This window comes from Dromiciops gliroides, chromosome 3, assembly GCF_019393635.1.
Source record: "Dromiciops gliroides isolate mDroGli1 chromosome 3, mDroGli1.pri, whole genome shotgun sequence".
Lineage (NCBI taxonomy): Eukaryota > Metazoa > Chordata > Mammalia > Microbiotheria > Microbiotheriidae > Dromiciops > Dromiciops gliroides.
The window spans coordinates 437,099,184-437,121,709 of record NC_057863.1 but is presented as its reverse complement, the minus strand read 5'-3'; the positions used below and the strand labels follow the sequence as shown (position 1 = coordinate 437,121,709).

Below are 22,526 nucleotides of genomic sequence, written 5' to 3'. Positions count from 1 at the left end.
CCCTATATATTTTAGAGATGAGGCCTTTATCAGAAGCACTGGCCTCAAAAATTGTTTCCCAGTTTTCTGCCTCCCTTCCAATTTTGGATGCATTGCTTCTGTTTGTACAAAAATTTTTTAATTTAATATAATCAAAATCATCCATTTTGCATTTTATAATATACTCTATCTCTTGTTTGGTCAAAAACTGTTCACCTTTCCAAAGATCTGATAGGTACACTATTCCTTTCTCTCCTAATTTACCTATGGTATCACCTCTTATGTCTAAATCATGTATCCATTTTGACCTTATTTTAGTATAAGGTGTAAGATGTTGGTCTGTGCCTAATTTCTGCCATACTATCTTCCAGTTTTCCCAGCAGTTTTTGTCAAATACTGAGTTCCTATCCCAGAAGCTGGAGTCTTTGGGTTTATACCAGTTGCTTTTTTAAAAAAGGAAAGTAAACTAGGGATTAAGTGGTCTAGACTTAAGCATCTTATTTGTTGTGAAATGTTGTATTTCTGATTTTTGATTGGTTCATTGCTACTATGCATAATAATCCCAACAAGAAGATAATCTCTTTACAGTTTTACCAACTATAGAACTTGTTAACTAATGGACAACTGAAATCTCATAGTGACCTTTGAAAAATGTTTTCAAAATTGTGGTAAAATAATGGGATTTGGCAGATGCCCAGGGGCCCCACCTGAAGATTGATTTGGAGTTGATTGAATTGGGTGAGACTGAGAAACTGACTGAGAACCTACTTAAGAATGATTAAATCAAGACCACACCTGGCTGGCCCTGAGTAGGGTGTTGTTCTCAGAGGCTGTGGACTACACCATCAACAGGAGACCACCTTCAACCAATCAGCTTGAAGGATCTCCCCTTTTGGGGAGGGAGACAGGATGTAGGAAATTGAAGCTGGCTTGTTGGATTGCTCTCTTTTTGTCCAGAATTTTGGCATGGTGGCGGCAGGGGCAGAACAGAGTACAACTGTACTAACTACAGATCTGCTCCATGTGTTCTCTATAGAAGCGTGGCTGGCTAAATAAAGGTGGCTTTCTCAACTTCTCTCTCTTCACTAACTTCTAATATACTTTAATAAATCCTTAAAAGCCTAAACTCTTGCTGAATTTATCAATAAATCTTAGCCAGTTTCCCTCAAAAAACTGGGGGGGTGGTTAGGACCCACATTTAGATTTTATACATCACAAAATTAATCATCACCTTAGTTAATTGTAAACATTTTGTTAAAATTAAAAAGGTTTATACTAAAATTGAAAATTTTAAATTATTTATGCTGTTTTTAAAATGTCTAGTTAATTTGAACAAAATAATTTTTTAAAAAATGGTTTGATCCCATGTTTCATTCTGGTCTCTTCTGTCTACATAAATATTTATTTCTGTTATTTATTTTTGTCATTGTCACTATATATATTACTCTGATTCTGCTTTCTTCAGTCTACTTTATGTCATTGGTCCTCTTTGAGAATGAAGGACAAACAGCAAATCTTTGGATATTTGGATATTGATATTTAACATTTCTTATGACATGAGAATAATAGGATTATATCCATTTAGTAGAATTTATTCAATTATTGTGACCTTGGGCAAATCATTTAACCTCTATGGGACGCAGTTTTCTAAATTGTGAAATGAAGGAATTAAACTGGATAACCTTGAAGGTCCCTTCCAGCTCCAACTCTATGATATATACACACATATATATATGTGTGTGTATATATATGTATATGTATATGTATACACACACACACACACACACATATATATATATATATATACACACACACATATTTTTTTTCTTTCAAAAATTACTAGGGTGTAGTCAGGATTGGAATTTTAGTGTATCAGAAAATTTATGTAATCATGAACATTTTATTTTTGTGACTCTTGCTATATGTTGCCATATTACATTCCAAAGTTTGTACTAGTTCACAGTTCTACCAGCAGTAGAACCATGCCTCAATCTCCACAGTTTTGCTAACATTGAACTTTATAGTTTAAATTTTCTTTGCCAATAGATATATTGTGGCATATCAAAATTTTCAAAATTTGGTTTTCTCTATTTTAAAAGAATTTGAAAAAAATGTTTTGATGGTTACTGATTATTTGTGTTCCATCTTCAAGAACAGTTCGTTCATGTCCTTTGACCATTTATCCATTGGGGATTAGACCTTACATTTATAAATTTGGGTTAATTGCTTATTGATTCTTAATGTCAATTTTTATCAGATATATTTATACTTCCATTAAACTCCTATTCTTATGCCTCACTGTGGTATGGAGGTGATCCTGGATTCTTGAAGGTTATGCCAACAGAGCACAAATTCTTATGGGTCATACAAAATTTGAAAAGCTTTGAGTAGAGCCCAGTAATTGTCTATGCAGAGAGACTCATCGGCAAGTTGTCTGTGGGGGTAATGAATTTTTCCGACATGGCATTCACAGAGACCGTCTTCCACAAATACACAGGTAATTAGTTACATCAGAGCCAGCACTGGTAGAAGGCCTTAAGCTTAGGATCAAAAGTTTTAGTTTGATCTAGAGTTAAGAGGCACTATTAAAGTTGACTGACTTTAATAATTTAAAAATGTATTTGAATTCACACCTGTGATATGTAAGTCATTAGTAGCACACTCCCAAGGAATTAGAGAAAATGACCCTTGGCTTCCCTCCAACATCTTCTACCAGACCATTTCTTTCTAGTCTCGTCTTTAGGCAAGTCATTTAACCTCGGTCTGCCTCAGCTCCCTCATCTGTAAGCTGGGGATAACAACAACATCCCCCTCCCAGGGCTGTTGTGAGGACAAAAGGAGACCGAAATCACCATGCCAAACCTCTATGGAGAAGTGGGTAGCGTGTTTCATCATCCGTCCTCTAAAACTAGTCACTCATTTCATCAATGAACATTTCTTTAAGTTGTTTTTCTTTCTAATACATAAATTTTTCTCCCAACTCTATTCACGTTACTCTCCATCAGTTCATACAAGTCTTCCAGTGTTTCTCTGAACCCTCCATTACATTTGCATACTATAATTTGTTTAGCCATTTCCTGGTATACGGACAACCCCTTAGTTTCCAATTCTCTGTTTCTATAAAAATAGCTGCTTTAAATAATGTTGTACCTACGGGACCTTATCTCCTATCTTTGATTTTCTTGGAACAGTTCCCATTTAGTGACTTTTGAGCCTAGCCCCAGGTTGTTTTTCAGACTAGCAGAATCAATGCATAATTACACAAACTAGTGTAGTTACACAGTTACACAATACATAGTTACAGAAATTAGTGGGCCTATTCTCTCAATCCCCCAACAATTGTTTTTCTTTTTTGGAGGGGGGTTATCCTTCCCCATCTGATGGATGTGAAGTCAAGCCTCAGAGTTGCTTTAATTTGCATTTCTCTAATAATTGGTAACTTGGAGCATTTTTTCATATATATTTTAATAGCTTGGATTTCTTTCTTTGAAAACTGCTCAGGAAACTCCAAAACCCTGTGTTTCAGAACAGTTACTTATGTGCTTTAATAGAGGGAGATTCCTCACGGAGAGGGTCCTATACTAATGAAATAACAGGTTGGGATAAAAAGAAGCAATAAATTAATGTGTTGTTTTACCTTAGTTTATATTTGATTGTTAATTATAACATTTTTCTTCAGCCTAGAGATTTTAGATTTGAAATTATAGGTAGCAATTGAAAACTTGAAAGAATGAGCTTCAGAAAACAAAAGTATTTTAAAGGATGAAAAGAAGAGGGACTTCTGTGTTTGATAACTGAAGAGAAGTCATGTATTATGGACCGGGGACAGACAAAAACATTAGGAAAAGAGAACTGAGTAGATTGCACTGGACAAGGAGGACTGATAGATAAGCGAGGGCTGTGAAAAGCTGTGAAAGAAGGCCCTTGGCCTCAGCAAGGAAGATGCTACTGACCTTCAACATTTTAAGGTGAACTAGCTGGTAAAGAAAGCAGATTTTAAAGGATTATGTTAGAGCAGCTGAAGTTGCAGAAATCAGCAGCATTTTGGGAAGATCATTAAGAGTGGGTACTGGGGAGCAAGAGAAAATGAAAACTAATCACAATTCCAGGGGAAGAAGAGAGAACTAAACAGGAACAATTAAAATATCAATTGATTTTTAAAAGTCAGAATAGATTTGTAAGGTTTTATATTTGCATTCTTAAGGATGTGCAAATGCTTTATCTTATCCATTGGTATCTGACTAGCAATATTGACTATTAATAGTAAGTTGGTATTTTGCTTGTGTTTGGAAAACAGGTGCTTCACAGCAAAGTTGTGTTGCTGGATCTTTTCATATCATTTTGCCAGTGCTTACATAAATTATAGTGATTTTTTTTTAATAAAATGTATACATTTTATTTTCTTGCGATAAAAATGGTATTTAATATACTACTGGCTTGAACTGTTACTGTTCTACTAGCAGTTTGTTTTGGGAAATCCTAATGAATGACAATTCTCATTGCTTTACTCTGCATCTCCTGGTTTCCAGGCCTTTTTGCAAATGTGCGAGCTCCCCATCAAAGTGGTTTGTAGAGCAAATGCTGAATACATGTCCCCATCTGGTAAGTGATATGCTCTTTTAGCTGTACTAAATAAACCACTAACGTGTTAATAATATTCTTGTTACATCCAGACATAAAAACAGAACATCCTTTTAATGCCCTAGTATTTTTTGGACTATACTGCAGCTTGCTAGTATTTGGAATTATAAAATCAACCTTGTTTAAATTCAAGAATCTTACTTAGGATGGTAATGCCTGCTCATTTAAGTGAAGACCATTTTTAGAATGTTATGGAAAGTGATATCAAAAATGAGTTGTTATGGGAATGTATAACCTAGTATTTCTTTTTTCCTTTTTTTTTTTTGGTAACCTAGAATTTCTATCCCTAAATTCTTTAAATCTTCCTTGTCATCTTACATTTAGCCCTTACACAGAGTTCTTTTCATCTTCAGAACATTTTGTAAATCTTAATCTATTCAAGACTTAATCTATTCAGTTCTACTATTTTACAGATGGAAGAACATCAATAAGTAGGATAACTAAAATGACTTGCCATAGATCTACACAAATCACCAATTGAAAACTCATGGCTTCTAGTCCCATCTTTCTTATTTCTTTGAATGCTGAGAGTACTTTTTTAGATAAAGTCTAAAGGATGCTATTATATTAACATTGCTGCTTTTCTGATATTTTCATGTCTATTGTCATTTCTGAGATGTAAAATGACAAATATAAAAGTAATATTTATCGTTCATAATGCCATTACACAGCATGTGCTAAACAATTTTAGTTCATTTAATAAAAAAATATGGTCTAGTATAGTGCTATGTGCTCTCCAAAATTAATGAATTCCAAATGCATTTGACACGATTATTATAATGTTGGTTTTGATATGGCAATAATTATACCTAGGTAGAAATATCTCTCATGAATGCATCAGTTGGTAATAACCAACTGATGCAAATATGCTGCAGTGCTTTTTGGGGGAAACAGTATCTTGTCATTATAGAGATAACTGAATGAAGTATAGCGTTAAATGTGATTTCTATCCCAAGTGTAGCAATAAAATAAATAAAATGAGAATGAGAACTATTCTTTTGCCTTCTTCCCACTTCAACATTCTACTTGAATACCAGCTACATTTGTAGACTTATGTCTACTTGTAAGATTCCCCCATTTTAAAGTGGAACTTCCATGTTTTTATTTCCTGAACTACACAAAGCATCAACAATAATTTTTGTGATAAAATCTCCCAGATATCTTTAAGAAAACATTTTATCGAGCACATTATTGCATAAAAACAACAGTAATAAATGCTTTTGCATACTTCTGGTGGTTTAAGGTTTACAAAACAATTTCCTCACAGTCTTACAAAGTTGATCAGGCAATATTATTATTTCCATTTTGCAAATGAGGAAACAGAGCCTTTGAGAGAATAAGTGACCACCTTCTCATGGTCACATAGCGAGTATGATCATGAGGCAGGATTTGAATCCAGATTTCCTGACTTAAGATCCAACATTCAAGGTAATAATTTCTCATGCATTTTTATTATTTTTTTCCATGATGAAAGGTATTGCAGTAGGGGTGAGGCAAAGAGCATTGTGTCTGTGACTTTATCTGTAAATGGTCCTTTGAGCACAAATTCCAGTTGACCTTTCCAGGACAGCTAACGTTTTAAAGATGATAACATAGGATCTCATAAAAGACTATTGTACTCGTAGGTAAAATTAAAATCTTAAGGAGAAAAAAAGTCTTGAGAAGCCATCTAGTCCATCCCCCTGTTCCTAAAGAAGGCTATACTTTATCTTGAACTATCTGTCCCTTTTTTTTAAAAAAGACAATTCATTAAAAAAATTTTTTGAGTTCTAAGTTTTTGTCCTTTCTTCCCTTACCCCTCCCTAAAGTGGTAAGCAATTTGATATAGATTATATATGTGCAATCAGAACATCTGTCCTTTTAAAGATTTTTAAGAGAGAAGATTCTTCAAACCTCCTTGGTGTCTTCATCTTGTTAACTTTGTGCAGAAATGGAGGGAACGTTAAATAGAAACCAAGGCGAGACCAGCTCTTATTTTACATCCTGTGAAAAGCATGAAACCCAGAGTTTTCTTTTGTGAAGAAAATAATTCAGACAGTGCCACATGATTGGTGCCAGACAACGACAGCCTCAGTGTGCAGATGTCAGATACCTGCAAAATAATCAGGCGATAGCTTTGTTTCCAATTCTAAACAAAGCTGGTGGTGTAAAAGTAATGTTGTACTTCATCTCTCCAGCATATCCTTAGTCATAATTATTGATCCAAATTGTTTTTGAGTCAGGGATAAAAAATTAAATTTTATTTTAAAATTAAGCACACTGGGAAATTACTTTCAGTTTAGCCTGTTCATAGAACCCTTTCATTCATAAATTATTTTCATTCATGAGTCAGAGAAAGATGTGGAGTATTAATAGCTTAAATTGGTATAGTCGTTTTCAAGTAAGACATGATAAGTTTAAGAAAGAAGAGGCAACTTGGTATTAAGTAGAAATGAGATTTTTTTTTTCCTAATAAGATTTATAAAACCAGGAGCAGGAATACTAAACCACTTCCTTTCACTGGCCACAGTGGAAGTATGTTCCAAATAAATCTATTGAGTTGTAGTTCAAAAAGGCCTGCATTTCTTTTGTAATGCATTTTATGCTATGGATGCAGATGAGGCTTTTGTTGGTGCAGTTCACCTCATCCATTACCCTTAGGCTGACTGTGAGCCAGAGAAGAGCAAATCTATTGAAAGGGAGCATGAAGGAGCCTGCTGTTAATGTGAACTCTGTTTGAACTAGGTCTGACAGCAGGTTTCATCCATTGGCCTTTGAGGCAGCCTTTTTTTTTTCATTTTTGGTAAATATTTTGCTCATATAAATTCTAATACTCTTATTTTGGGTTGATATGCATTGAAAGAAAGTAGTAAATGTTTGATGTGCTGGTCAGTTTTTAAAAATCCATAGCAACTCTTTCTCTTCCCCTCACCCGCCACCCCCACATTGGCAGAACATATTCTATTATTCAGTTCACAGATTAATAGACTTTGACAAAAGTGACTACGAGACATAATAATAGAGTATTAAAAATAAATGATACTAAATATCCTTGGTACATGTTTCAGTGATTTAAAATCAGTAAGAATTTTTAAATGGAAGGTTTTTAAAATGTCTTAAATCATATCATAAATAATACTATCAGAACATGACTGTATTCTGGTGGGATTTATTGCCAATATAGTATATTATCTTTTTCTTTTTCCTTTTTTTTTTTTTTTTGAGATTGCCTCGTACTTCTGAATACATGCTTTCCCCAGTGATTTGAAGTAGTCTCAATTTCTTAGATTATAATAATTTGCCAAATTGCCTAGGAAGAGGAAGAGAAGATGACAATAACAACAAGTAGCATTTATATAGTGTTTTAAGACTTGCAAAGCACTCTACATGTATTGTCTCATTTGATCCTCACAAAAGCACTGGGAGAGAAAACTCTTTACTATATGTGGATGTCAACCTTCAGAGGTAGATGCAGTTTGTTCTTTTTCTTTCAAAATTGCAGCCTTTATCAAAAATTGATAAATCAGTATCAATTTTTATAGAATTCAGAATTTGCCATTTAAACAAATCTGTATATTAATGTACTTTTTTCATATAAATTTTAATTTACCCCAAAAGTATTTTTTTTTCTTCAACAGGTAAAGTACCTTTTATTCATGTGGGAAATCAAGTAGTATCAGAACTTGGTCCTATAGTCCAATTCGTAAAAGCCAAGGTAATAAAAAAGATATTAAATGCATTTGATCACAGTTACTGTTAAATAAGTCATTCATCATTCTTTAGCATGTCTTAACATTTACATTGATTTTAACCTAGTTTTATGAAATGTCAATATAAACTAGTGGGAAAATTTTTCTAAAGTATTAATTTTTTTCCCATACCATAAATTATTGGCAAATGGTAGTTTGGTAAATATTTTTCTAACTTACCATAGTTTATGAAAGCTTCAGTCATAAAAAAGTATTGAAATATTACAAAATGTCAAAATTTGCTAACTAGGAGGGTTAATCTATCTATTCTGGTTATTTCACCTTAAATTTACTCAATTTTGACTGTAAGCTGTATGCATGTTTGCTGTTGGTTGGCTCCCAGTTCCATAAGAATACAGCTCTAACACATCTTTGTATCATACTTTTATTTCTTGGCAACAGGTATGGTACTTTTAGAAAAGATGCATTGTATGCTTAAGCCTTAAAATTATAGCTAATAAAAGCCTTTGCTTCTTGCATTCTTGTCCTTGTAAAAGCATCATTTGTGCATTAAGCAGTATGTATTTATATTTAGTGCTTTGACTTCCATTTGTAAGTACACTGAGCTGCCTAATAGGTGAAATCATCCTTTAACAAAGTTTGCTTTCTTTATTTCAGTTGCTAAATCCTTTGGATGGTAAGCTGAGGGAGACCTACTTATAGTGAATTCTAGCTTATAATGAAGAGTATTATTAACAAGTTTCCCAAGTGTTAATCTAAGGATTCAGTAACCATTATGATTTTGTTTTGTTGGGGGGGAGGGGTGGAAGTAAATGAATAATGAAAAATTGCATTGTAGATAGATTTGACATTTTGGCAAATGTAAGCTAATATAGTATTTAAGTGACTTTGCAATATCCAACTAAAAGGTACATACATTCCTGTGATGGAAGAGTATCTGAAACTAATTTGCATAGTTGTGTATCAGTGAATATGAGGTTTTATGCATTGTGTCATATTAAAGATTTTATGTACTTTAGAAAGTATTTTGGGAGATTAATGTAATTGTAACTATGTTAAGACATGATGTTAAGACAAGCTAATAGGAAAATAACTGGAAGTTTTAGTATCGTTTGATACAGTATAATGCTTTAACATTTTTTTTTTAATTCCCTTTAGGGCCATTCTCTTAGTGACGGGTTGGATGAAGTCCAAAAAGCAGAAATGAAAGCCTACATGGAATTAGTCAATAATATGCTGTTGACAGCAGAGGTATAATAAACAATTTTATTTTCCTGTAAAAAAGTAATATCTAGTTTGTTTTATTTTAAATTAAGTGATGAAAACAGGTCAGGCAGGTTTTGAAAAATTAGGTCATTTAAAATGCCTTTTAGTTTACCATTATTACTACTAATAGAAATAGTAATAATGCCTCACATTTATGTAGTTACATAAAATTTGCAGAGTGTTTGGCTCATAAAAAGTCTTTAAGTCATTCCTCTATGTGAAACTGTACTTGAAAAGTTGATGAATGTATTTTTACATGTGTTACAACATCCCAAGTGTGATGTAATAATAATAACAACAATGGCATTTATGCAGTCCTTTATAAATATTATCTCACTTTATCCCGACACCAACCATGGCAGACAGGTGCTCTTGTTATCATCATTTTACAGATGAAGAAACTGAGACAAACAGAGGTTCCAAGGTCACACAGTGAGTGTTCAAATTCAGGTTTTCCTGACCTTTGGACCAGTGTTCTATCCACTACTTAAGTCAGTTGTTGTCTGGAGGTCTATGTTATACTAGGGCAGACCAGTACAGTATATAGGCAAGACACTTGGATCCTCTCCAGCTCCACAAATACCTTATTTCTTATCTTTGTTTGAATTTCTCTATTTTTAAAGAAATAATGTTATTCAGTTTGCTATTAAAAATACAATTTCTATGAAAAAAAATTTTGTGTAGGATAGTAGAGTACTGTGGAAGACTCACTGGATATAGTTAAAGGATTTGGGTTCAAATCCTTACCTGTGTCACCTTCCATGTTATTTAACTTCTTCTCATCAGTAAGATGAGGAGGTTGAAGTAGATAACCTCTGAGGCCCCTTTCATGTCTGAACCTCTTTCTCTTTTATCTTGTACAGAGATTCTTTGAGGCTTTCTTAAATGACAAATATAAAGCAGTTTAAACTCCTTAGAGATGTGCTTTATGAATAAGAAATAGTTTTTATAAAGTATCACCATTGGTTGTTTAGAAATGTAAGCCAGAAGAAAAGCCCCACAGATGTAGCTTATAAAAAGTTGGCTTATAAAAATTACAATTGTAAGAAATAATTTTGTTCATTTCGTTTTTCCTTGGTGTTCTAAAGTTGTAGTGAATGTTCTTTTGTTCCTAGTTGTATCTTCAGTGGTGTGATGAAGCTACAGTAGGGGAGGTGAGTGGTTCTGCAACATTTATCTTAATTAAAATTTAATGAGAAAACACTTTTGCTCACAATTGCAAGTCCCTGCTCATAAATGAAACATTGTGGTTTATACCATTAGTGATACAGTTTTTCACTTACTTTAATTTTGCTTGCATATACATTTTAAGGAAGCTATGTGTCATTGTTTGATATAACTGGTTGTAAAGTACATAAAAGTTTATATATTTTTAAAGGGAATGGTTTAAAACTTTAATTTTTTTAAGATGGTAGTATTTGTTGTTTTCCCATTCCTGCCAAAATGTTCAGTGTATACAAATAGGATCAGCTCTCAAAATGCACAGTATTCCCAGCATTTCCTTTTAGAAAATAGCTTTTGTTTCTAGAAGTAAAATATTATTTCCCTTTAAAAATTATTTCTGACTTAGATCACTCATTCTCGATATGGATTTCCTTATCCTTGGCCTCTGAACCACATCTTGGCTTATCAAAAACAATGGGAAGTCAAACGCAAGATGAAAGCCATTGGATGGGGTAACAAGACTCTGGATCAGGTCAGTCCAATAAATACCAAAGTGGAAATTTCTAGTTTTCATGTATTTTTAAGAATCCTCAATGATACCATGATTCTTTATTGTATTTAAAACACCAAAGCATTGTAAAACCAGGAAATCATTTCCCATCATGTCTTTATTCCTTAATACAGTCAGTGTAGTTTTAAGCTATCTTGGGACATCTATATGTTAAGCTTTAATAGCTTAAAACTGTGCTTAGACTTTTGGGACATCCTATATGTAGTTTGACTTAGTCATACAACTTTGAACGTATCTTTCCCCTTCCCTTTGATTTAATATATAGAAAAGTAAGTAGTATTTTGAAATACTCCAAGACAATATGATGTTTTCAGTCTTTGTGTTGGTAAATCAGTTTTGTCTTTACCCATAGTTACCTTTAACCCTGTCCAGCAGTATCAGAAGTAGCTGTTTGTGACAAGGAATGAGGATGAAGCAAAGAAAATTTATCAAAATGCTAATGGAAAAACAATTCAGACATGTTAAACTGATGGTGAACTAAAAGTGTTATATGAGATGGGAAAAGGCTCAAGACTGTACACAGAATAATATAAGTATGCTGGTCTATGAATAAATACTACTATTGTTTAATCTGTTATGAAGGTATTTGGAAAAAATAGCATTTACCTGAAGATAATATTTCTGAAATTTTGGATTTCAGTGTGTGTGGCATTTAAAGGTAGCCATCTCTCAGATTTTCTCCTAGGGCTCTCCATATTATTAAACTGCTACTTCTGTGTTAGAGATACGGATGGACTGGGCTTCGGGGGCCTTAACAGAGCTGTGATTTCATTAGTGTAAATGCCTCCCTCTGCACTGACATCAATTATAACCTCTCTACACATTAGTAGTTGGGTTCATTTAGTTGATTTGTCTGAAAGATTGACATCCTGATGGCAGACCTTTTGGAGATAAGCCTCTTCTGACTTAACCAGGGTAATCTTGCTCTGTTGCTTGACCCATACTTAAAAGTCTTTGCAGCTTGGTTGGACCAGCTGAAGCTTATAGAGCTTTTGAGGAACCCAAATCACCTCTTTGCATAGGAGGATTTGGAATATAGTTTGGCTTAAATTTGATATGTAGACAGACAGACAGACAGACACACACACACACACACACACACACATATATATGTTTTGCATGCATGCTTTCCATAAATATATATTTTATATTTATATTTACATTTCTGTTGCTTCTCATTCAGAATTTCACTATAGAATATGATATGAATGAAGTTTGAAAGATAAATTTCATTGCTTTGGTAATGAAAGTATTTTTTTCTTTTTCCTGTTTTTTAAAAAAAATATTATAGGTCTTAGAAGATGTAGACCAGTGCTGTCAAGCTCTTTCTCAAAGACTAGGAACACAACCATATTTCTTCAATAAACAGTAAGTATTTTTTAAAATTTCATGTGACCATGCTTAAAGTGAAGTTGGCATGATTAGTAGAAATTTATATTGCCACCTATATGTATGGAATATATAAAATAAAATTCTTTAATTTCTTTTAAAATAAGCTGCAAATGAGAACAATTGTAGGTGGACATAGGAAATATATTAATTTAAAGCTTATTATAATGCACTGGCACTTTTATTTGTACAGAGCTTAAAGTATTCAGGTGAGTTTTTCTGGAAGGAATAACAGTAGTGGCAAAGACAAATGCTTTGGAGAGAGCATAGCGTGGGGCATTTGGGATGATGAAAGGCCTTCAAATCATATCAAATGAAGACTTGTTGAAGGAACTAGTGATTTAGCATAGAGAAGAAAATACTTGGGGAAGGAGGGGGATATAAGATCAAATCCCATCTATGATGCTTTTTGCTTGTGTAATGTTGGGGCAAGTCACCCTTCCTGGGCCCCAGTTTCCTCATGTGAAAAATAAGGGAGTTGCACTAGCTGGCCTCTGAGTTGAGGTCCCTTACACCTTTTAGACACTTTAGATATTTTTTAGTCTAGCCACCCCCCTGAGGCCCAGAAAGATTTAAATGACTATTCTAAGGTCATTCAGGTAGGAAGAACTAGATCTAGGGTCTGAACCCAGGTCCCCTGACTCCAAAACTTTAACTCTTTCTCTTAATATCACTTCTCCACCCCACCCTTCAGCCTTACCCCTGCTTCCCATATCATAACTACCTTCACATATTTGAAAATAGGTTTGTCATGGAAAAGAAATTCCTCTTCCTCTGCTTAGCATTAGAGAACACCACTAGGAGCACTGGGTGGAGGTTGTATAGGTTTTAATTTGATATAAAAAGAAACTTCCCAACAATTAGTGTTATCTAGAAATGGAGCAGACCCCTTTATTCTCCCCTCTGGAGAGGTCTTCAAGTCAAGGCCAAAATGACTTCTTGTTGACTACATTGTAGAGGGAATTCTTGGTCAATCAGGTTGAACTCGTGGGTTTCTGAGGTCTTCTCCAACAGTGAGATTCTGTTAGTGTCTTTTATTTAACAGCATTTCTATGTTGTTAAGTAACAAATAACGAGATATAGTATCTATGAGAAGTATGTTATAGAATTTTTTAAAAAATTGTTGATTATAAGTAAAATTAAAATGTTCTGACATAGGGGGCAGCTAGATGGCGCAGTGGATAGAGCACTGGCCCTGGATTCAGGAGTACTTGAGTTCAAATCCAGCCTCAGACACTTAACACTTACTAGCTGTGTGACCCTGGGCAAGTCACTTAACCCCAATTGCCCCTTAAAAAAAAACCAAACAAAAAAAAAATGTTCTGACATAACATGTTATAATTTATCCTTGATATAAATGTAGCTTGGGGGTCAGCTAGGTGGCACAGTGGATAGAGCACCGGCCCTGGATTCAGGAGGACCTGAGTTCATATCCAGCCTCAGACACTTGATACTTACTAGCTGTGTTACCCTGGGCAAGTCACTTAGCCCTCATTGCCCCGCAAAAAAGAAAAGAAAAAAAAAGAAATGATATAAATGTAGCTTGATCAGTTAGCTGAATAAAATATATAACACTGAAATGAATCGAGTTTTGTGAAAAAATGTACTTCTAAGAAGAAATTGCTATTTGCTTTTCTCCCACCATCTGGTAAAGCACAATGATGCTTTTCTGTATAGCGTGGTACCTCAGGACTAAAAAGAGACAGAATTTCACATTGACTTTTTAGGTGATGAATTACACACACACACACACACACACACACACACACACACACACGCACACGCACACGCACACGCACACGCACACGCACACACACACACACGCACACAAACATGTCTCCATGTATTTATGTAAATTGGAAATGTGATGTTGTCATCAAAGTTTTTTTAAGTTAATGAAAGTGTTTATACAGCAAAGAAATGAAGATAAAGGATGCTAAACTTAAAAATATAGAAGTTACGAATTTCATGTTTTACTATAAAAGGATTTTTACATCTATACTTTTTTTGGCAAAGAATCACTTTCTAATATAGATAAAAATATAATTTTCTCCTTTCCCCATATGAATTACAGTTTTAAAATATGTCATTATATAATGGAGAAATCTGCCACATATTTTTATGATCAAGTTTGTCTAAATTGAGTTAGTATTCATAAACCCAGGGGTTTATTTTAAAATTCTAATTCACTTGATTTTCTTTCTCTTATTTTTCATAGCTTTACTCTTTGATCATTAATGACATTTTTGAAAGTTGCATTTTCATGTGTATTTCAAACATTTATTTGGGAGACTATTAGTCTAAATGGCTACATGGACAGCTTTTAAATATTTAAAATATATAACCTGAAGCACAAGCAAAACAAGTTATGTGTTAGAAATATTAAAATGCAATTTAGGGCCTATTGATCTTTGAAGCAGAAAGGTTCACAGAGTTCAAATTAAGAAAGCCTGATAGGTAAAACCTACAGTTATGCATGTGGTTCTAGGGAAGAAATCACTGTTCTTTGATTTTTCCTATGCAATTCTTAGCTTAGTCCTCCACACAAAGGAAATGTATCCAAATGTTGCTACTCTGTAGTTCCTTTTCTTACTAATTTAGGAATTCTTAAGAGTTGAAAGACCCAGAAGGGGTGTATTTTACTGTTTGAAGTGCATCATTCTTTTTAAGGGTTGTTTTTGTTATGCACAGCATCCTGGTGGGAGGTATAGAGAACCATCCCAAGAAGTTTGATCCTTAGATCTCAAAGGCAAATAGGTTGATGATTAGAGATCACTTGGCTGGTGATTTAAGGAAAATATCAAAATATCTATTTCATCATAATAGTATACAATTATAATTAAATTCTTAATGACAGCTTTGGATTCAGAATTCAGAACAGGTATAAAAAAGCAAGACCTACTTTTAAAGAGTTAAAGGACTTTTGATTGACATAAAAATGAATTACTTTCAGGAGCATCAGAATAATTGTGCTTTAGACCAAGTTTAGACAAGCATATCCTCTTTCTATCTACCATAAATTGTGGCTAAAATCTGGTAAAGAAAGTGGGACTTGTACATAGTATGTTTAAGATGCCTAATAATCATACTGTATAGGTAAACTTCATTAAAAATAAGTGGTTTTATCTTTTTACTCGCTTAAACTAGAATTTCTTTTAAAGCATTAGTTCCTTTTGTGGAAAACATGGTTAGTTTAGTTGGCTAGATTACCAGATGAAGTTTGAGTTGTCAGTGAATTCTGAATTATAATCCTACTTCTGTGATTCACTGTGGACCATATGATAGATGACCATTTTTATGCATTACTTTTTTTCCTCTGTAAAATAAAAATAAGTTTATCCCTCATGTTAGCTATTGTGAGTAAAAGCCAATGAAGCAAGGTTATTTGGACTGACCCTTGTATCTTAGCTATCTCTCATTCCCTTATTTAATCTTATCACTTCAAATGTTAGGATAATCCAGGAGTTGGTATGAATATTTCCTCATTAGTGCTAAAAATTTCAACATATCTCTCAGTCAATTAAGCTTAGATCTCCCATCCCAATCAGTCAAATATTATTTACTTAATAAACTAGAGAAAACTTATTCCTCAATATTTTTTCTAATTTTTTTTGGGGGGGGTGAGACAATTGGGGTTAAGTGACTTGCTCAGGGTCACACAGCTAGTAAATGTTAAGTGTCTGAAGTTGGATTTGAACTCAGGTCCCCCTGAATCCAGGGCTGATGCTCTATCCACTGTGCCACCTAGCTTCCCCATTTTCCAATACATTTACTCAGATCTATATATTAGGTTCCTTTTCTCTTATGATTAAACAAATACTAAAGTTATTCACTGTACAGTTTGTTAACAGTGAAATTAAGGGAAAAATAAAGACATAAGTAATTATTTGCAATATTTTAGTTGTAAGATCATAGCCAGTTACCTCAGGCCCCCATCATAACAGCAAGTGACCACTACTGACACCATAGGCCTGTACCATTTAGTTCATTCAAGATAATGAAGTCTATTCACAAGATAAAGGTTACAATCATTTCATAAAGAAAAAAAGCTATTTCCATCTTTTTTTCTTTTTTTAGTTTATTTATAACCCAAATTGGAAAAGTATCTTATCATCTCCTCTCAAACTATCATTCATATAGTCTCTCTTCTTATTCCTTATAAAATTATCTTTATAATATTTCTTCATAAAGTAGCAGTTAAGATAATAAGCATTAAAAATGAATGCAAGGGGCAGCTAGGTGGCGCAGTGGATAGAGCACTGGCCCTGAAGTCAGGAGTACCTGAGTTCAAATCTGGCCTCAGACACTTAACACTTACTAGCTTTGTGACCCTGGGCAAGTCACTTAACCCCAATTGCCTCACTAAAAAAAAAAAAAAGAATGCAGCAAAAATTAGAAGGAAAACAGGAAGCTGGGGGAAAATGTTATAGCAAGTTTCTCTGATAAAGGCCTCATTTCTCAAATTTATAAAAATAAATCATTCCCTAATTGTTAAATGGTCAAAAGATATGAACAAGCAGTTTTTAGATGAAGAAATCAAAGCTATCAATAGTCATGTGAAAAAAAATGCTCCAAATCACTAATCATTAGAGAGATGCAAATTAAAACAACCCTGAGCTACCATCTTACACCTATCAGATCAGCTAATAGGACAGAGAAAGAAAATGACAACTGTTGGAGGGGAATGTATGAAAATCGGGATGCTAATGCACTTTTCATGGCATTCTGAAATGGTCCAGCTAGTCTGGAGAACGATTTAGAATTATGCCCAAAGGGCTATAAAACTGTACATACCCTTTGACTCAGCAATACCACCACGAGGTCTGTATCCCAAAGAGATCAAAGCAGCTTTTTGTGGTGGCAAAGAATTGGAAACTGAGAGGATACTCATTAGTTGGAGAATGGCTGAGTGGTATATGATGTGAAGGAATATTATCATGCTGAAAGAAATGATGAAGGGATGGTTTTAGAAACACATAGGAAGACTTAAAATGAACTGATGTAAAGTGAAGAGAGCAGAATGAGGAGATCAGTGTACACAGTAACAGCAATATTATGGTGATAATCAACTATAAAAAACTTAGCTAATCTGATCAATATAATGATCCACAGTGCAATTCCAAAATGACTCATGATGAAAAATGCTATCCTCCTCCAGAGAGAGAATTGATGAATACTGAGTGTAGGTTGAAGTATCTTTTTCTTTTTTTTTTTTTTCAACATGGATAATGTTTTTATATGACTTCATACGTATAATGAGTCTCATTTCTTGCCTTCTAAATGGGTAGGGGAGGGAGTGGAAGGTGGGAAAGAATTTGGAAATGTAAATAAAAATTTTTTTTAAATGGTAAAGATAGTTCTAACAAGAAATATGTTTCTCTTCACCTTTGTTCTCCATGACTTCTTCATAGATCAAAGTTAAATTCACATTAATTTTCCCTGATTCCATAGGGAAAAACATCCTATGGAATAACAGTTAAAACTAGAACCGTTTAACCTTTTTTTTCCTCCCTCCCCCCCTCCCCGGGGCAATGAGAGTTAAGTGACTTGCCCAGGGTCATACAGCTAGTAAGTGTCAAGTGTCTGAGGCCAGATTTGAACTTGGGTCCTACTGAATCCAGGGCCAGTGCTTTATCCACTGTGCCACCCACCTGCCCCCCTCCTTTTTTCCTTCTTAAGGAAACCAACAGTTTTATAGCATTTGTAGGAAAGACTTTTTTTTTTCTTTTCTTTTCTTTTTTTGGCAGGGCAATGAGGGTTAAGTGACTTGCACAGGGTAGGAAAGACTTTTGAAACAGTTCCATCAATGGTTTTCCCCAATTTAGAAAAGGAAAGAAATGACTAAAGAAACTCCTGCTATTGTTGTAGCTGGGAAAGAGAGGAGTCTTGCAGAACAGTGGAAAAGGAAGGAAAAGGGAAAGAATAAATATCAGCAATTTTTTTGGTCACCAAGTAATGACAATTTCTGGCCATAGCAACTTGTGAAGACTAGCTGCTAAGCTAAGGAGTGGTCTATACACTTGGTTGAGGAGAAAGGAAAGAAGCAGTGTACCAAACATGTCCAAAGCAGTACCAAGAATGGAAAGAACCTAGATAAGTCAAAGAGACTGTTGTGAAGTATTGGAGTAATAGAAGATGTAGCAATTCTAAAGAACATAAGCTGAATTGTAAAAGCATACCAGAAAGTATTCAGGGTTTATATGTGATCTAGATACTGGGAATTTGACTGGGGCATAGTGATAACATGTTTGGGAAATGAGTAGATAGTACAAGGCTCATACTGTCAGGAAAAGGAAAAAAAAAGAATCAGGGAAGTTCAGGAAAGAGACCTTTTGGCCAAAAGAAAGGGAGAAGAATGTTGAGAACTGTGTTTGAGAAATTTTAAAAGGAGGCTTATATTTTTACATTGTAGTTTAAATTTTGATATTTAAAGCAGCCAGTTAGAACTGATGATGATAAGGGAGAGAGAAGATACACATCAGTAGCTATAATGCAAATAAAAAATGTAAGTACTATGAGAGTTCAAGGTTTGAAGAGATCATGTCTGTTTCGGTGATCTGGAAAAACTTCCTGGAAGAGATGGCATTTGAATCAGGCTTCGAATGATATTAGACTTCAGCAGGTGGAAATGGGGAAGATGAAGGGCATTCCATCCATGGAAAAGGTGGACAAAGTCATAAAAGCAAGGACCATGTGGCACAGTAGACAGCAGTAGGCCCGGAATCAGGAAAACTTGAGTTCAAATCCAGCTTGACACTTATTGCATGACTGGTCCTTTAACCTCAGTTTCCTCAATTATAAAATGAAATTAATAACAGTACTTACCTCGAAGGGTTGTTGGGAGGATCCAATGAGATAATATTTGTGAAGTACTTAGCACAGTATCTGACCCTTAGTAAGTGCTATATAAATGCTATTCTCTTAGTCTTGTTTGGCTGGAATGTAGGGTATGTGAAAATGAGTACCTAAAGATAAGTATGGAAAGGTAGCTTGGAACAAACATATTTGGATGTCATTTCAGAATCTTTTTGGTAAATTATCCAAGTATAAATGAGGTAGTTGAAAGATTTTAAAATTCTTAGAAAGTGATTGCTATATGCATCCAAGTTTTAGTCAACAAATGTTCTTTGGCAAGCAGAAGAGCTTTCTTGTGTTTTTCCTTTAACTTTGTGGTGTAGAGAAGATAGAAGATAATGAGAAAGGACAATAGCAGGGTGATGAATTGATTAAATGATGAAAGACAGAATTTGAATGGAAATGTACATTTTACAAAAGATGAAAATTGGAATACATTGTGTGTATGAAGCACTTTCTGAAATTAAACATTTGCAGAAATTCCTTAATGTTCTGGGGTAAAATATGATTACAATATGGTATACTATTGTATGTAAAGCCAAGAGATGCAAATAAAATTGGCCTCAGTTTGTTTTAATAAACTGTGTTCTTCCTACTTAAATGTTTTAAAGTAACTTTCCACAAAGTTGCCAAAAATATATAGCATCAGATCAATTTTTATATGTCATGTTCATACATAATTCAGCATCTTTGGGGTTACATAGATAAATCCTTGGAGCAAATTATATTTTGGACATTTCAGATATATTTCCAGATCTCTCTAATTTGAAAATACTTCATTTTTTTGGTCATAATCTTCATTGATTTTGTATGGTACCCAGTACCTGGGGTGCTTTCTATCTGAAGTGAAGGAAGTTGGGTTCATATTCCCTTGGGTTTGAATCTATAAAGCAAAATGCTAAAGTAATATTTGGGGAGATAGGAAAGTCAGTGTTTGAGATACTTCCCTCTATTTTCCCAGTCTTTTCTCCTATGCTTTTGTTTTCTGTGTTGTCTTGGTTCTTTTCAAGGGTTATCCTCTGTTGCATCTGCACCTTATAATCTCTCTTTGTTGCCCACAGAAAAAATTGTTGCCTTAGTTAGGATAGGATAGGAATTGGACCTTTGATTTCATTGTTTTAGGGAATTCCCAGGTGAGGAAACTCCCTTTACCAATGTGTCTTCTCTGCAACTTGTATCTCAGAATATTGCCTAGAACACTTGAGATTAAATGACTTGCTCTGGGTTACAGTCAGGATGTGTCAAAGGTGGGACTTTGACCATTGTCTTCCTGGCTCCCTGTGCTCTGGCATGAGGGCTAACTTAATGAAAGAGGCCAGTTGTGAACTCATGATCTCAGCTTTCCTTTCAAGCAAGCCTGCATATTTGATTCTTGTTGCCGAATGAAGTTGGCACAGATAGAATGTTGGGAAAATGTATGAAGATAGAGGGGCCTATACCCTACTGGTGGTTCAGTGATGTATCATCCTTGTACACAAGGGATGACACATTTCTTTGCTACTCAGAATTAGGAGCTTTATATAAAGGAATCGTAGAACAAACATTTCTAAAGCAACTATTTTATGCAAAGGATATGGCATACAAAGTAAATTTAGTTAACAGTCTCCAAGAATTCTATAGTCGAGGAGAGGAGAATAAGACACCAGCTGATAGCTGTGATATACAATACTACATTACATAAATGCATTAGAGAGTTATAAAACCAAGTACTTTATGAAGTCTTGAGGGCAAAATTTGTTACCAAGCAAGAATATGAGGCAACATGTCTAGGATGGGTTGGTGTTTGAACTAATAGTGGGAAAGGTTTTGATATTGGGTTATTGAGTTGATTAAATGATGAAAAGACTTGAGGAAAATGTGCATTTTAAGGGTGAGGAAGAGATCTCTAAAAGAAATGATGCTAAAAGTGTTGAGGAAAGAAAGTTGGAATAAAGTTCTTAAAAGTGATACAGCCAGAATAATACAGGGCTTTAAAAATTTTTTAGGGTTACGTATTACACCTAGATTTTATTAATATAATACAATATAACACAACTCTATATGTATGTATATATCTCTATCCATCCATCCATCCATCCATCTGTATTTAGTTGATGAACATTCAGCCTAAATTTATTTTCTAACTTCAGGATAGTATACACAAAACAAATGAAAGAACTGATTAATCTTTTTAAAACATGCTACAAAGCAAAATAAAGTAAAATGCTCTCCGGTTTTCTTGTGGCTTAATTTAAGACCTGCTTCCCCATCTCTGTGATCATTTTTAAGTTTGTAGATGATTTTGTGTAAGAAAGTTTTCAAAGCTAAATAAATCTGCTATTATAAAGTATTAATATCATGAAAAACAAATATTCATACTTTTTTACATTGTAGTTTAAAATAGCCAAGGGGCAGTTTTCTGATGAAGAAACCAAAGCTATCTATTTCCATATGAAAAAATGCTCTAAATCTCTAATGATTAGAGAGATGCAAATTAAAACAACTCTGAGGTACCACCTGACACCTATCAAATTGGCTAAAATGACAAAAAAAGAAGATAATAAATGTTGGAGAAGCTGTGGGAAAATTGGAACACTAATTCATTGTTGGTGGAGAGCTGTGAGCTGATCCAACCATTCTGGAGAGCAATTTGGAATTATGCCCAAAGGGCAATAAAGCTGTGCATACCCTTTGACCCAGCAATTCCACTTTTAGGTCTTTTTCCCAAAGAAATCATGGAAAGGGGAAAGGGACCCACATGTACAAAAATATTTATAGCTGTTCTTTATGTGGTAGCAAGTAATTGGAAGTTGAGGGGGTGCCCATCAATTGGGGAATGGCTGGACAAGTTGTGGTATATGAATACAATGGAATACTATTGTGCTGTAAGAAATGATGAGCAGGAGTTCAGAAAAACCTGGAGGGTCCTATGTGAGCTGATGATGAGTGAGATGAGCAGAACCAGAAGAACATTGTACACAGTATCATCAACA

At 34.3% G+C, this 22,526-nt stretch overlaps 1 protein-coding gene across 1 annotated transcript in view; it reads left to right on the top strand.

Annotated features, from left to right (window-relative positions):
* The window catches only part of MTX2 (metaxin 2), a 92,927-nt gene that overhangs the window by 67,455 nt on the left and 2,946 nt on the right, over positions 1-22,526 (top strand). Inside the window, exons 4-9 of the mRNA XM_043997223.1 lie at positions 4,509-4,581; positions 8,238-8,314; positions 9,468-9,560; positions 10,691-10,729; positions 11,146-11,271; positions 12,602-12,678. Coding sequence (XP_043853158.1) covers positions 4,509-4,581; positions 8,238-8,314; positions 9,468-9,560; positions 10,691-10,729; positions 11,146-11,271; positions 12,602-12,678 — 485 coding nt within the window. The remainder of the gene's footprint in view (positions 1-4,508; positions 4,582-8,237; positions 8,315-9,467; positions 9,561-10,690; positions 10,730-11,145; positions 11,272-12,601; positions 12,679-22,526) is intronic.